The sequence below is a fragment of the Gorilla gorilla genome, chromosome 3 (genome assembly GCF_029281585.2).
Source record: "Gorilla gorilla gorilla isolate KB3781 chromosome 3, NHGRI_mGorGor1-v2.1_pri, whole genome shotgun sequence".
In the NCBI taxonomy this organism is placed as follows: domain Eukaryota; kingdom Metazoa; phylum Chordata; class Mammalia; order Primates; family Hominidae; genus Gorilla; species Gorilla gorilla.
In genome coordinates, this window is record NC_073227.2 from 205,028,124 (window position 1) to 205,044,792 (window position 16,669).

The 16,669-nt window shown below is 41.3% G+C and overlaps 1 protein-coding gene across 7 annotated transcripts in view; it reads left to right on the top strand.

Annotated features, from left to right (window-relative positions):
- STOX2 (storkhead box 2) overlaps positions 1-15,947 on the top strand; it is a 225,007-nt gene extending 209,060 nt beyond the window's left edge. For 5 of the 7 annotated variants that reach the window (XM_055384868.2, XM_019025790.4, XM_055384871.2 and 2 more), the window contains 2 exons: positions 1,568-3,833; positions 9,474-15,947. In XM_055384868.2, coding sequence (XP_055240843.2) covers positions 1,568-3,833; positions 9,474-9,669 — 2,462 coding nt within the window. In that variant the 3' untranslated portion in view covers positions 9,670-15,947. Of the gene's footprint in view, positions 1-1,567; positions 3,838-3,996; positions 4,046-9,473 lie in introns of those variants that run through there. The other 2 variants (XM_055384869.2, XM_055384870.2) reach the window with 2 other exon arrangements.
- The last annotated feature ends 722 nt before the right edge of the window (positions 15,948-16,669 follow it).

Consider the following 16,669-nt stretch of genomic DNA (forward strand, 5'->3'; position numbering starts at 1 on the left):
TTCATTTGCTAGGACTGCCGTAACAAAGTGCAGATGGCTCAACCAACCAACATGTATTGTCCTACAGTTCTGGAGGCCAGAGGTCCAGAATCACGATCTCAGCAGGATTGGTTGTCCTTCTGAGAGCTGTGAGGCCCCTGTCCTCGGCTTGCGGATGGCCACCTTCTGTGTGTCTCCTCACACTGTCTTCCCTCTGTGCCTTTCTGTCTCCAGCTTTCCCCTTTTTAGAAGGACATCAGTCGTATTCGATTAGAGACCACTCTAACGACCTCATTTTAACCTGACTCTAAGACCCTTTCTCCAAATAGGGTCATATTTAAAAGAGTATTAGGAGTTAGGATTTCAACATACAAATTGGGATGGGGAGTGCGTAATTCAACCAGTGACACCAGCTAACAATGACAGGGCAGGGTTTCCATCCAGCAGCCCGGCCCCAGCCTTTTAGTCTCCACCTTACACTGCCTTATTTGTGTTTGGTTGAACCACATGAAACTGCCATTTTTGTGAGTCAGATGGTTAAATATGGGCAGTTTCACATGACTCAAGCTGACCGATTTCAGGTCAGTCTTCTAAGTATTACCACCCTTTATGTGCCTGGCATTGAGAAATGGAGAATACCCAAGAAATGAAGTAAATGGGCTGGAGCCTGGGGAACTTAAACTCTCTTAAGAATTTATGCTCTTAATTCTGTCTCTTAAGGTAGATGAGGCATAAACATGCACAAAAACCCTTTGAAAACAATTATCAATCATACAAAGAAGCTTTCATCATTTTCATCTGGTGTGTCTATTCTAGCCAATATGGGAATTTTGGACAAAAAGATACAGAGTTTCAAAGCCTTCACTCATGTATTTATTAGGGCTCTTTGGCTAGAAATTAGAAAAACCACCTTCTTCTTACTGACTGACGCCAAAAAGGAGAACATTCTTACATGAATTTTACCTGGGCTGCAGTCAGTTTCCAAATGGAAGGCAATGACTCCAAAATTAAAGGGTAAATCATAAACAGTAGTCAAGTCTAGTTGCCCTTTTATATGTCACAAAATTAAGTTTATTAAGTAAAATCTTTAACAATGAGCACATACAGTAACTCTTCTGTGGTAGCCTCCATATATGTTAGATATGTTTTTTAATATCAAGGTAGGTATTTTCACTCTGCTTCTCTAGTTGCTTTTATTGAAAAAGCCTTTTCTATACTTTCATATCATATCATGGGAAGCATTTTTCATTTTTCTCTCATTTAAAAATATTCTGTCTTTCCTGTTTCGTTCAGGAAACAGGAAACAACAGGTAACAACAGTAGCAACCTGACTCCACCTAACTTCCATCTCTGTCTTCCCAGCTTTTATATCTGCTCATTCTGTGGGTAGTAATTTAGGAGTTACCCAAGAAGGCGAGGATTTGCACTGAACGTAATGAACAGCTTTGTCTGAATTGTGCATCCTAGCTCTGTGATGGTACTTCGCATCTTGGCAGAATGAATAGGATCCTGGAAATCAGGAATCCACATGTTCTGTCTTCATTCTCACAAGTGGGTTTTTGTTTTGTTTTGTTTTGTTTTTTTTCAGGTGTTCCAACGCCAAGCCAAGAAATTCTGCGGCACACGCTGAACACGCTGGTACGGGAGAGGAAGATCTACCCAACTCCAGATGGCTACTTCATCGTGACCCCACAGACTTATTTCATAACTCCTTCCCTCATAAGAACTAACAGTAAATGGTACCATTTGGACGAGAGGATACCTGACCGGTCTCAGTGCACCTCTCCGCAACCCGGGACCATCACGCCCTCTGCCTCAGGCTGTGTCAGGGAAAGGACATTGCTCCGAAACCACTGCGACTCTTGCCACTGCTGCAGAGAAGACGTGCACAGCACGCATGCACCCACCCTGCAAAGGAAGTCTGCCAAGGACTGCAAAGACCCTTACTGTCCCCCTTCTCTGTGCCAGGTGCCACCCACTGAAAAGAGCAAAAGTACTGTAAATTTTTCCTATAAGACAGAAACTCTCTCAAAACCTAAAGATAGTGAAAAGCAGTCAAAAAAATTCGGGCTAAAGTTATTCCGGTTAAGTTTTAAAAAAGACAAGACCAAACAGCTGGCCAATTTTTCTGCCCAGTTTCCTCCTGAAGAGTGGCCCCTGCGAGACGAGGACACGCCAGCTACGATCCCTCGGGAAGTAGAGATGGAAATCATTAGGCGCATTAACCCAGACCTGACCGTGGAAAATGTCATGCGGCACACCGCGCTCATGAAGAAACTGGAAGAAGAAAAGGCCCAGAGGAGTAAAGCCGGGTCCTCTGCCCATCACAGCGGAAGGAGTAAAAAGAGTAGGACTCATCGGAAGTCCCATGGAAAGTCTCGGTCTCACAGCAAGACACGAGTGTCTAAAGGAGACCCTTCCGACGGTTCACATCTGGATATCCCAGCTGAAAGAGAGTATGACTTTTGTGATCCTCTTACCAGGGTGCCCAGGGAGGGCTGCTTCATCATTGAACACAAAGGAGATAACTTCATCATGCACAGCAACACAAACGTGCTGGAGTCCCACTTCCCCATGACACCAGAATGGGATGTGTCTGGTGAATTGGCTAAAAGGAGAACTGAGATGCCTTTTCCTGAACCTTCTAGGGGAAGCTCCCACTCAAAAGTGCACCGAAGCCACAGCCATACACAGGACCGGAGGTCCAGGAATGAGAGATCCAACAAAGCCAAGGAGAGATCCAGGTCGGTGGATAACTCCAAAGGCCCTCTGGGTGCTTCTTCTCTAGGGACGCCGGAAGACCTTGCTGAAGGCTGCAGCCAAGACGACCAGACCCCCAGCCAATCCTACATTGACGATAGTACTTTAAGGCCTGCACAGACCGTTAGTCTCCAAAGGGCTCACATTTCGTCCACAAGCTATAAAGAGGTGTGTATTCCAGAGATAGTCAGTGGCAGCAAGGAACCGTCCAGCGCTTGCAGCCTTTTGGAGCCAGGAAAACCACCTGAGAGTTTGCCACCCTATGGCGAACTCAACTCTTGTCCAACAAAAACAGCCACAGATGACTATTTCCAGTGCAACACCTCTAGTGAGACGGTGCTCACGGCACCATCACCTCTGGGAAAGAATAAGGAGGACCATGACACTCTGACTTTGGCAGAAGGGGTGAAAAAGCTCTCCCCATCTGATAGGCAGGTCCCCCACTCCTCCAGGGAGCCTGTGGGGCACAAGGAGGAGTCACCAAAAGGGCCGGGTGGGGGCCCAGCTGCTTCAGGAGGAGTGGCTGAAGGGATCGCCAATGGACGCCTCGTCCAGCACCATGGTGCCGAGCCCAGCAGCTTGGACAAGAGGAAAGAGATATTTAGCAAAGACACACTGTTCAAACCTCTTCACAGCACCTTGTCTGTAAACAGCTATCACAAGTCGAGCCTGTCCCTCCTCAAATCTCACCCGAAGACACCTGCTGACACATTGCCAGGCCGATGTGAGAAACTGGAACCGTCCCTGGGGACCTCGGCGGCACAAGCCATGCCTGCTTCCCAGCGTCAGCAGGAGTCAGGAGGGAACCAGGAAGCCTCTTTTGACTATTACAACGTCTCTGATGATGACGACTCTGAGGAAGGGGCAAACAAGAACACGGAGGAGGAGAAAAATAGAGAGGACGTAGGCACCATGCAGTGGCTCCTCGAGAGGGAGAAGGAAAGAGACTTGCAGAGGAAATTTGAAAAGAACCTCACCCTTCTTGCCCCAAAAGAAACCGACAGCAGCAGCAACCAGAGAGCCACCCATTCAGCCCGGCTCGACAGCATGGACAGCAGCAGCATCACAGTGGACAGTGGATTCAACTCCCCACGGTAGGGAGAGGTGTCTCTGTGCACACACATGCACCTAGTGGGGCCTGGGGCTTTATGCACATAACTTGACAAGTTTCTGATTTCGTAGTCTCAGTTCTATGGATGAGGGTTAAGAGTTGTATGAGTTGTATTGTTAACAATCTGTTTCTGACTTCTTTTTCAGGAATTGAAAAAAATGTTTCTGCACCTGTAGAGATCACCAATCTGGACTGGTGGGTTGGCTCCTCCCCTCAAACTTGCATCAGTCTGATCTAATTAAAACCAATATTTCCAGTATTTTTTCTGCTACGTTCATATTGCCACCCATGCTAAGAGAAGGATGTTTTTTAAGTCCTTCAAAAATAGTAACTTTTTGAGTAGAATAAATAGTCTGGGGGCGGGGGAGGAAGATAGGGGTTGGGAGTAAATTGATTGATGCTAAGATAGGGGTCCCTGTAGTGAAAATATAATAGCAGATCTCAAAACCTCTGCAATGGATCTAGAAGCTTGTTGCCATTTGGATCCCACTGTTCTGTGCAGCCTGTCCCTCTGGCTCACACACCTTCCTTTCACTGCCAAGAAATGGAATATTTCTTCCCTCACAGCGAGGGCAGGGGCCTGTGCTCTGTTAGATCAAAGCATGTGCCATGTTTATTTCTCCTCCTGCAGAAATGACAGAGCCCATTTGGGCAGTCTTAATTGTAGTTCCTTCTTGTTAATAGGTGTTAGTTCAGCAAAGGGTTGACAGTCGAGAGTTAGTGGTGCCCAGTGTTCATGCCCAAAGCTCTAGAGTTGTTCAGGGATTCAGAAAGCAAACAAGAGTCTGTGCAACTTCCTTTTTTCTTCTTAACTCTTTCTTCTCCTCAAAGAGCAACATGGGACCTAATTCTCTTTCTAACTTCTACTCCAGATTGGTGACTCTGAGATGCAGAAATACTACTGAGAGATTGACATTTCTCATCAGCTATGATTCCCAAGATTTTACAATACTTATAATTTTAACATGGATTCAGATAGGATTATGTACTTCATATATTTATTTTAATTATTAAGAATTAAAATTAATTCCGTTGTGATCTTTTCACTATATCCCTGGATAATTTTGGAAGTGAGCATCACACAGCTGGAACTGGGAATCATTAATTGCTTTGTCCCCTATTAGGCCTTTGTGATTTATTAAAGGGCTGGTTCATTATTATTATTATTATCATCATTATTATTTTGGTCTTGGAGCCTTTCTTCCAAGTTAACACGTGTGTGGAAGTCTAAATGTCTGCACAGAGCTGAGAGATGGCTGTGGTGACGGTGGAGACTATGGGCCCCAGTCCCTCTCCCCATCCCTCGAGGAGCCTCTGAGACCTCAGGGAGCCATGGGCCTCAGCCTGAAAACCACTAGTCTACTAAGTGGCTTTTCTAAGAAATCATTTTTGCTAAATAATTTTTTATCTCAAATCAGATATTATTTTCCGATTTATTTTAACTATCCTTTTTTTCTTCATTTTCCTGTTCTACTCTTTTTTCCTCTTGAGTTCCCAGTAGTGGATACCAGACTAGCAAAACAGAAGGTCTGTAATCCGTGGTAGAAGTTGAGAACAATTTTTGGTGGTAGGTGTGGTGTATTTGCCTGTGTCTTTCTGTTCTACTGTTTCTCATTATGTAGCCTCTGCCTCCTACCTGCTTTTCACATGCTCGATTTAAACCTTTCTCCTTTCCCTCTGGGCCACTGGGCTTCCACAGACAGGAAGCTGCCGTACTAAAGAGATAGTTGCTAAGGAGACATTGGGAGTAGTTTAATGGGTTCTAACTAGAAAACCTTCCACTGCATAATATTGAAAGTTTTTTGTTTGTTTGAAGGTAAACAGAGATATTCATGAAATGGTTGAACCAGTATCTCTACAGAATATATTTTACTATCTCTAAACTTGGGGTGCAGAATATAGAATTTATGACTGGGATTATTTCTTGAAGTAAGTTGATTTTCAGTTGTTTCATTATGTGCTTAAAGTTAAATGCTTTGTCATGGCAGAAGGTAAAGACTGTTCTAAAGAGACAACCTTCACACAATAGCCGCATGTCTCCCCACTAATATTAAGTAGAATTTTCTCTACGTGAAAACATGTATCACCTATACATGTTATACAGTTAGAGAATCTACAGAACAATTGCTAATTTTACCCCATTCATATTTACTACCCTTCGATTAGAAGCTAGGTGACAAACTGTTTTCTACACACCTTAATAAAGTCACTGAGTTGTCTCGCTGATCCAGGAGTAATGTTCTGCAAAGGAAAGTATTTGACTTCTAGAAACTTTACTCTGCAGTCTGGGGAGTATTTTAGCCGGATAGCATTATCATGCCCATACATTACCATTGCTGCGAGACATGGGAATCGTTTTAAATTTTTTTTAGAGATAGAGTCTCACTCTGTTGCCTGGGCTGGAGTGCAGTGGTGATTGTAGCTCACTGCCGCCTGGAACTCCTGGGCTCAAGCAATCCTCCCACTTCAGCCTTCTGAGTAGCTGGGACTACAGGTGTGTGACACCACGCCTGGTAATTTTTAAAAAATTTTTTGTAGATCCTTCTGCCTTGGCCTCCCAAAGTGCTAGAATTATAGGCATGAGCCACCATGCCCAGCCCTGACATGAAAATCTTAAGCAGGCCGTTTATTAAAATCTTTCAGTAAATAATTCACCGAGCAGCTAAGCCCCAACCAAAAAAAAAAAAAAAAAAAAAAAAACAAACAGAAAAAGACCCCAAAAAGTGATTTTTCTCCACACTCCAGGGTTTCAGTGCTGGCTTAGAAGTCATGTTCAGCCACATTTCCAAAATTCTTCAGTCCCTTTTGTTGGGAATTAAAGGGTATGTAGAAGGAAAAAGGGTAGAAACTTGAACTATGCTATGAGATCTAATATTGAAAATGAAAAGTCTTGACGTGAGAAGCCTGTGATTTCAAATATGAGGCCTAAAGCTGGTTGATAAACACAATATGAAAATCAGAGACCAAAGGCTGCCAGGGGTATATCTGCTTAATGTATTGCAAGAACGTGTGCTGTAGACGCCTGGGGCCAGGGGAAGACATGCGCACAGAAGGATGAACAACAGAACTGCTTGGTCCATTTCTCCCGCCTGTAAAATCCTGAAATCCTGTTTTTAAGGTTGTACTCCATTAGCTCTCTTTAAAAAAAAAAACCAACTTTTAAATTTGAGGAATATTTTTACTGCTAACATTCCATCTCCTTTAACTTTTTCATCAGCACATCCGGAGCCCGCAGCATGAATGTCACAGACTGTAATCATTATTGCAACAATAATGAAATACATTCTTTACCACAATTTACCACTATTACATATATTACATATTTACCACTATTAATATGTTGGCTGTGATTGAAGGTGGGCGAAGGGATCTTACAGTAGAGACAGACCCCAGCTCAGATCATGTATTGCAATATGTGTTTACGGTGCCTGGTATACAGCAGGCACTTAATAAATGTTGAGCCCACCCCTTGAAAGCTGGTTTAAGAGTGAATCCTTTGGACCTTAAAATGTATTTTCCCATAGAAAATATGTCATTCGTAATACATGGATTCTGAAGCGAACCCACAGTCACTATTTATTTCATTATATGCTAGGTATATAATGAAATAATCCACATTTTCTACCTTATTAGTGTACAGATTCTTCCTTGATGCTTACTTCTTCTTCACAGTCACCCTAGGAGTAGGTACATCCCATCATAACTCTCTATATTTTAGAGATGAGGAAGTCAGATACTGTAAAAAGTTACTTTAGTGATTAAGAACAAAACCAAAGGAATGTGTCTTGAAATCTTTGGGGTTTTGCATCTTTCCTGACCCTCCTCCTTCCTCCACCTGCTCCATGCCTCAGTGGTAGCTCTGGCAAAGCCACTGGTGAGTTTTCCTGGGGGAGACGTCATGTAGGCAAGTCTCGCACTTTCCCTTTTAGTGATGACATTTTGGAGTGTCCTTTAGGTATGCTCAGATTTACCATAAGCATAATGAAAAACTTGACTTCTCCCTATAAATGGATTACCTTTCTGGAGGTACCCTCGACATTCAAGAAAGTCCGAGGGTTTGTTTGTTTGTTTGTTTGTTTGTTTTGGTTGTCAGTGAACAAACTGCCTTTTAAACAATTAACTCTTGGCTTCTTGGTGAGAAGCAAACTCAAAGCCACAAGGAGTTAGGCTTAAATAACCTGTTGGAAAGGGCTATCAGAGTACAGGATTCAAAGTTGCTATCAGCCTAGGATGGGAATGAAAGAGAGGAGAGGACGTCTTCGCTGTAGTAGTTTGACCTGTTAACTAGCTCTAGCAGGCTTAAGTCAGTTGTGGGGACCAACTCTCAGAGACTATTTCCTAAACGTTGACTCTGCCTCATGCAGTGGATGTTTTGAGAATGCTTCTGGCTTCCTCAATCTCTGTAGCTGATACATTTCTTGTAGCCACATTGAGGCCCTGGCACAGGAAAGCTACTCAGTTCTTCTCAATCTGGCCCAGTCATCTTATTTCTGCCATTGCCCTATACATTTGAAATCTTAAATGTTCTAAATATCTTAAAGCAATGAAATAGATTCAAGTGTTTCTAACTTAGAAAAAGTAAAAGAGAGAGCAAAATAATACAGCTTTTAAATCACCTGTATTCTATACGAATTATTTTAAAAAGAAAATACTTCACGTATAATCCCAGCATTTTGGGAGGCCAAGGCGGGCGGATTGCTTGCACTCAGGAGTTCGAGACCAGCTTGGGCAGCATGGGGAAACCCAGTCTCTACTAAAAACACAAAAATTAGCCGGGTGTGGTGGCACATGTCTGTGGTCCCAGCTACTCAGGAGACTGAGGTAGGAGGATTGCTTCAGCCTGGGAGGCAGAGGTTGCAGTGAGCTGAGATCACACCACTGCACTCCAGCCTGGGGGACAGAGCAAGACCTTGACTCCAAAAAAACAAAAACAAAAAATCCAAACAAAAACAATCCTGCCGAAGTGGGGCAGAAATGAGTGGAAACTTAACAAATGAATGGGAAAAAAAAAATCTAAGTTCCTTTATCGAAAATATAATGTATTTTAACTAAAGTGTTAAATTTTGAAACAGTGGAATAAAACGTTTAAAGTGAATTTTATTCCCGTCTTTGCGGCAAATGCTCAGGGTCCCCCAAAAAAGGGCATGCTCAAGTCCCCCACAGTCGAAATCTGCTAATCCACAACGAAAATGGAATCATTAGGGTAAAATTATCGAGTGTGTTCAGGAGCGGCTATACCAGTGAATTTCCAGCCTGAAATGAAATCATGACTTAGGTGTATTTATGAGTATCTATTTTAAAAACCACTGTGATAGCTAGCTATCACCTCAAATTTTGAAGTCGTTTCGTTGAGTGTGAAAAGAAGAAGACATTTCAAAGTGCATTTAGCTGTTTAAAAACCCTTTATTCACTGAGTGTGCTGCTGATTATTACATGTCTGTGGAAGCTTCTGGAGCCAGTGGTGGAGAGGCAGATGTGAATAATCAGTCGAGATGTATATTGATATGACATTATGAACCAACAGAGGAAATCCATTAACGACATCATTTTCTCTTCCTCGGGGCTCAATTTATAATTATTTATGTTCCAAACAAAACAAAACAAACCCTTTTTGCTCTTTTAGTACTCGGGAGAGCCTGGCTTCCAACACATCAAGCATTGTTGAAAGTAACCGTCGTCAGAACCCCGCTTTGAGCCCGGCACATGGTGGAGCTGGTCCAGCCTTCAACTTCCGAGCGAGCGCGGAGCCCCCGACAAATGAAGCTGAGAAGCTACAGAAACCTTCCAACTGCTTGCAAGCTTCTGTTACTAGCGTGTGATAGTCCTTCTGCCTCAGATCTTCTGTCTCATTCGATACAGCAAAGTTTACGACACTGGGACTGATGTTTACATCTTTGGAAAGACAAGCATCTCAACCACAGTTTTTGTGTTTACTTAAACTGTGCTGCTAAGTAGGGCTAGGGCAAAAAAAAACAAAAAAATCTTTATTTCAGAGTATTGCTTTTCACATTTATGGCTCTGTAGCAACTGAATAACAGTAGGGGTGATATGTATACTTTTGCTTCACTAATTGTATCTGAGCACACATAGGAAAGTCTAGACACTGTAAGTGTAATACGCATTTTCAATGTCATGCAGTTGCCAATTCCATTTTAAAATGCCACAGATGCGTGTTGCTCCCAGTCTGTGGTTAAACGGTGCCACAGAACTGATCCTTGACACTTCCAAAAACAAAACAAAACAAAACAAAACAAAAAAAATTAAAAAAAAAAACAAAAAACAAAACTAAGCTACCACGAAATGTCAAATGCAAGGGTCCACCTTGAGGGAAATAGATGCCAAACTAACTAGAAGGGACCCCGGCCCTTTGTGTGTGAATTGTTTATGCACCAGTCATTTTTCACTGTGAGTTTTCGTGACACTATTTTGCAGGAGCCCATGGAAGTGTGTGAGAAGGGGTCGCAATGGAGATCGCTGGGAGTGAGTGTTTTCAGGGTTTTGTTTTCAAGTGTCACAGATGCTTGTCTGGTTTTTTTAACCTTCCGTGATCACAAACAGGAATATAGGCCTTTGAATCTGAAGTGGACAAAGGAAAGGAATTTCCAGTCTGGCTGGGGCACAGCACTAGGTGATTGAGAAGGTGATGTGGACTTGTAAAAGGTGTTACTCAAATATTGAAGGAAGAGAATTTCCTCCTTGTGATACTTAGGATGACCCTATCTTACTCTAATAGATACAATAATTAGTTTGTTTAAAAGCAAAATGTTCTTTGTGATACAAATGAAGAGTAGGGCCTGAGGATGTTATTCTTTCTAATGGAAGGACATAAATCTATTTTATGTAGTTTTAAATAGAATGCCTAAATTAGGCTGTGGGAGATAATTTTTAGTGGTTATAGGAAAGAGCAAATTTAGGGAGAGTTGAACTTCAGGCCTTTTATTCCTGGGAAGATATCTATAGAGAAAACTTTTAAAATAATTTTTGATTAGAAATATACATGTGCCCATGTAATAAACAACAGAATGTGCTCATTCTGCTAGTGTGGTATAATCCTAATTTGTACTCCCCTAAAATTTATCAGAATAACAATTATGCATACATGAACTATGCCAGAGTAATGTTTACAGATACTTTGTAACCAATTTCAGGAGGCGTTTTTAGCTGGATGTGTAGTTAATTAGCCCAACTTATTTCCAAATGGTTTGTTAACATTTTGCTTTGGTTTACAATGTCATGTTGAACACAAAGAAGACCCAGCAGCAAAGGGATGACCAATAATTTCATCTTATAGCAAAGAGACATTCCAACGTTCCCATGTTTTATTTTCTGAGAACAGTGGGACAGATCTGTAGTAATGGAATATTATTTGCAAAAGGGTTACATATGACACAAGTAAGTGTTCTGACATAAAGTTTTATTTAGTTCAGTGGCATGTGCTGTTGGGAGCCATACACCATAAAATATATATATCCCAAAATAAATCTAGAATATTTTCACCTCCAATTTCAGTAATTGGCATATGATTTGTGAGACACATCTGTTTTTGTATGAGGTTTAATCACTAGCAATCTGTTTAAAGAATCCAGTCCTATACACAGTTGGACTCATTCTTGAAACCTTTAAATGCTCCCTCATAGTTTTTCAGTTCTTTGGAAGTTGCACTGGGTCAAACTGAACTCCTTGAGTTTGGTGTAAATTCCTTTTTTGTGCTTATTATAGTGAAACTTCAGCACGTTTCTTAGTAAACTCCCATACCATTGAAATGCTTAAGCCAGTTGGCTTTCAGTCTCATGCCTTATTTCCTCCAAGGCATGCCTCAACGCATTGTTTGTCTCATTGCTTAAATATGTCCAGAAGGAATGATCATGTATCTGATAGACTACATAGTCGGTTCCCTTGGGGAGTTATATATCATACGGTTACTAAATATTTGTCTAAATTCATTTTTTCCAAAAACCTGCTCTCAAATTTTTCTTCTACTCTCAGTTCATAAATAATATAACCATTGAAACAACACATCAGCCTCTAGCTGATCCTCTGAAAGTAGCCATTGAAATAATCGAATACTGTGTGAACAGGAAAGGAAAGCATTACCTTTAAGAGAAGCTTTAAAATAGGAATTTATTGATATTTCACAAGATATAGGTTTACAGAAGACGTTATTCAAATAAATATGTACACTATTTGCCTGATGCTATTGGGTACATAATTTTTTAAAAACTCCCTTAGACCAGCAGCCATTAGTGTAGAAATGATGGACTTTAAAGATGATACCATGTAAGCAGATGTTGCATATAAAAATATTCCTGCCCAAATCTGATCGAGATTCTTGAATGGGGGAGGAGTGGCAGCCGGCAGCACATTGCAAATGTCATTCGAGGTCACGGTGAGGCTCTCGGTCCCGGAACAGTGGGGTCCTCGCCAGGCGTTGCCAGTATCCCTTTCCTCCTGTAAAATCATAGCTTTGTGTTACACGACTGCTTATCCAGTCTTAGGGTTTAGCAGCTGAAAGGTTTACAGAACTGAATCTGGTTGAATCTCTGTGAAAGGGTCAACACATCTGTCGGCATTTTGCACACTTATGTATTATTATGATACAACATATTACTTTATGGTAATTTTTATTTTTACATATAACTACCTCCATAAATTTGATGAAATGGCAGCCGTGTGTTAAAGTGTATCGTTCAGAAGAGCAAAGTTGAACACTTCCTTCAACATTAGGGCATGGCGTGCTGTGTGTGTCAGTGATTGCCTCTGTGGACTCATGACTTTCCATCACCATGGCTTTCTCTTACGCCGCTGTTTGGCTTTCAGATGTAATCCTGTCTTCTCTCTTCCCCACGAAAGCGCACTCGATTTTGTTAGGAGTGAACGGAAGTTTAAAAATTCTTGTGCCCACCCCCGCCCTCCACCCATTCCTGTTAAAAGTTCTCTGGCGAAGAGCCAATGGGTGAACGTAATTGAAAGAGCTATTTACTCCTTTGGAAATCTGATTTGAAGTCTAAGTTTTCAGTAACAGAAGACACACAAGCAATGTGGACTGCCAAGCTTGAAGCACTTCGGGCTCTGCCTTCACTCGCATGCTACCATGTCGAGCCCAAACTCCACTTTAATTAAAAGAGCTGTGCTGTGAATTCCACAACTTCTGTTAAATAATTCGTATTCCATTATATATATTTTGCACATCTCAGGGGACCATAATGAACATATGAAAGGGGGGGTGCCATCAAATAGAGAAAACAAATAGAAGAGGTGAATGGAGACTAGCTGGATAAAAATAACAAATTACTTCTTCTCTGATGTTGTGAAGGTCAGGTTCAGGAAGCATCAATTCACAGTTAATCTGGAGTAACAATGATCTGAACACCAGCTGTTCCCAGGTCCCTCTTTTTCATAGCCCAATCAGCATCTAAAATGTAAATTTAAATGACATTGCAGTCACCATGGGGAGAAGAAACCTGTTCAGTGGAAGCAGAAGCATTGTTCCTTTTTTAGGTTGGTGCAGCTTTGCAAAACTCTACCCAGGATAAACCACTTATCACCACCAAGTGTACTTGAAAATAAAGTTTTTAACTTAAATTACAAGCATATTGCTCATAATACAATAGTGATCATTTTTTGAAAGTCTTGCCATTTATAACATGGGCAGTATTTGGAGCTTCATTTAAAAACCAACAACAACCGATAATGACTTTGCACGATTCACTTTGGGATCTCAAAGTGCTTCCAAAGCATTCAGATTTACAAACAATTCACAAGACAGGTCATCTTTGTAATACCCATATTTACAATGAATTAACAAAAGGAGTGACTTAAGATTCTCCAGGAACACAGTGGCAGCTATTGATGATCTGTTTTCTATCTGTTTGATAGAGCATCATGAGAAATCACAAAATACAATGCTATTTTTCTGATGTGTGCTAATAAAGTCAAAGAAAACAAATACATCTTGACACTTTTGTCCATTTTCATTCAAAAAAAAAAAAAAAGTTCAGGGTGTTTGGAATTTTACACCTCAGCACACCTTACTGGTATCAATGGATAAAGCGGGTGATTGACAGATCCACCCAAATGCCACTGCAGTCAGAAGCAGATCTGGACACACCCTTGTTTACAGTTTCATATTGGGTTGCTATAGTTCCCGTGCTAAATCACCAGCTTTCAGGAACATGACTGCTCCTGGCAGTGGAAGGTGCTGAAACAGAAATTTTAATTAAAAACTTTATCAAGTACTCTTCACAGTGCTGCTTGGCACCATAGAAAATCAGTACAATATATCGAACCCTACTTTGGAGGAGCTGGATTTCTGAGGGAGCTGATCCAGTTCTAGGTGTCTTCTCGAATTAGGAGACAGATGATCTTTGATGGGGATCTCCTCCATCACCACAGGCCAGTCACAGAACCAACTAGCCACGTGCTGCCCGACCTCAGTGGGCCCAAGCAGGAGCAATCTCTTCTATCCCCCATCTCCCCCAGGACCATCCTGCCCATTGTCAATGTCATCCAGGGCTCTTCTGGTAGTGAGTGACTTTTCTGCACATGTTTAGGGCTTGGGGGAGCTAGAACACAGGAAACATGAATGCAAAAGGCATGGAAAACAGTTTTGCTTTGGGTTAGTAAAATGTGGGCAGGAAAAAGATTACTATCAGTCTGAGCTTTGCCAAGTGAGATAGAATCAACTGTCACCCCATTCCTCTCCCAGAAGGTCTTATGGTATTAAGGATACATCCAATATTTTCCCACAGATTTTTATTCAGGAGATGTTTCATAAATTACATATATGAAAACATTCATTATTACGTTTCCTTGTGTGTTTCAAACAGACATTGGCACCTTCCTATTGAGTTAATACTCTGCATCTTTTGCAGCAGCAGCCCACAAGGAGATTCCCAGAGATGGCTCCCCTAACACACAGTCCTGTGATTTTACAGTTCTATGACTTACAGTTGATGATTCACAAGATTCAGGATTCTACAAGACTCAAGGGGGAACTAAACTTCCTTATGATTGTACATGATCAGTTATAGGGCTGTAATCATTAATTGTTGGCTTCAAATGTGGACACACACACACACATCATGCCAAGGAGGGAATGGGGTGTTTCAAGTCAGGCAGCGATGATTCTGGAAGGTTGGAAATGTAAGGTTAGAAGCTTCGCTGGTCCGTGTACAGTTGTCTGCCTCCCTGTCCCAAGGCTGGTCTTGGTAAACCTGTTCCCTTGCTCCCACCAAGAAGAGGTACCAAATGTGAGACCTGAGATCTCCTCCAATATCTGTCCTCTGCAGTTCCGGGAAACTAATCACGAAGTACACATGCAGCAGCTCCTCCACTTCCTTTCCTCCGAGGTCCTCCTTTCCATTCTCCCACCTAGATACTGACACACCGCCACGGTTTCCACATTGGAAGGGCAGAACACTGTGCAGTATCGTGCACACTTGCTGGGTTAGGAATAGAGCTGCCCTAGGGTCACCTTCATGCAAGTATTGACAGCTACAAATTAAAGTCCTTAGAGCAGTTGACACAGATAACTACGTTCTAGAAGAGAATTAAATTTAAACGTCAAGTTTAAAGGGATCATAATTCTGCAGGTATCTTTCTCTGAGTGACTGAATGTGACTATTGCATTAGGGTAAATGAATTAAGACGTGCAAGTGGGATTTACTGTATGTTAGAAAGGAGTTTTGCAGCCAAGACTGCCTTGAATAAAATGTGTTTGCACTGAAAAAAAATTTTAAATTACTTGGTCTCTGGTTGCTGTAAAGGTCATCCAAGATGGATGTTCTGTTTATATTGTATAGTATTTCATATGAAATAATTACAGTTCATGAAATGTCTTCCCTAATGTTACTGATTTATAACAGCACATTTGTAACATGGTTTTTATCGTGTCAGTGTACCATACTGTAAATGATGATTACTTGTCATGCTTAGTATAATAACTTAAAAGAAAAAAAAGGACAGGGATTTTTGTAAGTCTATATTTGAAAGTCCCTCCCTATGGTGATACTGTGTTCATGTTGTTTATGTAGTGTTGTGTGAAATATCCATTTTGGATTGTGTTACTTTTTAAGATATTAAATAACATTTGGTTATATGTCTTAAGTGGATTTTTTTTGGTACTTGAGAGAAAATATTTTAGGTGAGGTTAATTGATTTCTCTCTTCAATTAATAGGATTTTATAACATTGTGATTACTCAATATTATTAGAGCTTCTGAGTTAAAACAACTAAAAATGAAAATTTCTGATCAAAATTCTTTTTCCATGAAAGTTGGGGGAAAAAATCACATTTTTAGGTAACTGAATTTAAAACAGAGTGAGAGAGATGCCTATAACTACATTTTCTATATGAAATTATAAAGTGATGTGATTAGGTCTGGGGTTTCTTTTTCATTAGCACTCATGTCTCAGCTTTTGTTCCCAAGTGGATGGGATCCTCTCCCCAGTAAACACGAGGAGGCTGCTCACAGGTTCCAGTGAGTCACTTGCACAGGTTCAGAATCCTCCATGTTTATTCTCCTTCAGCTGTCATTCATTCTTCTGAGTCTCTTACTGTGGCAAATCTTTGCCCGTAGAAAATGGGCTTTTTCAAACCAAAGGGATTTGCTGCCCCGTTAATGATGGAGCTAGGAAATGGTATTCTCTGTCAAAAACAATGAGCCATAAAGTCGAGCCTGATTTTCTTATAAAGGCAATATCCAAAGTAGACTTCCAAATATTGTTGTGAACAATGACGGTGTCTACGGATAAGTGTCTGGAGACCCCAAGGTAACTGCTTTGAAGAACAAGTTGTATTTTGTTGCGTAAGTTTGTCTAT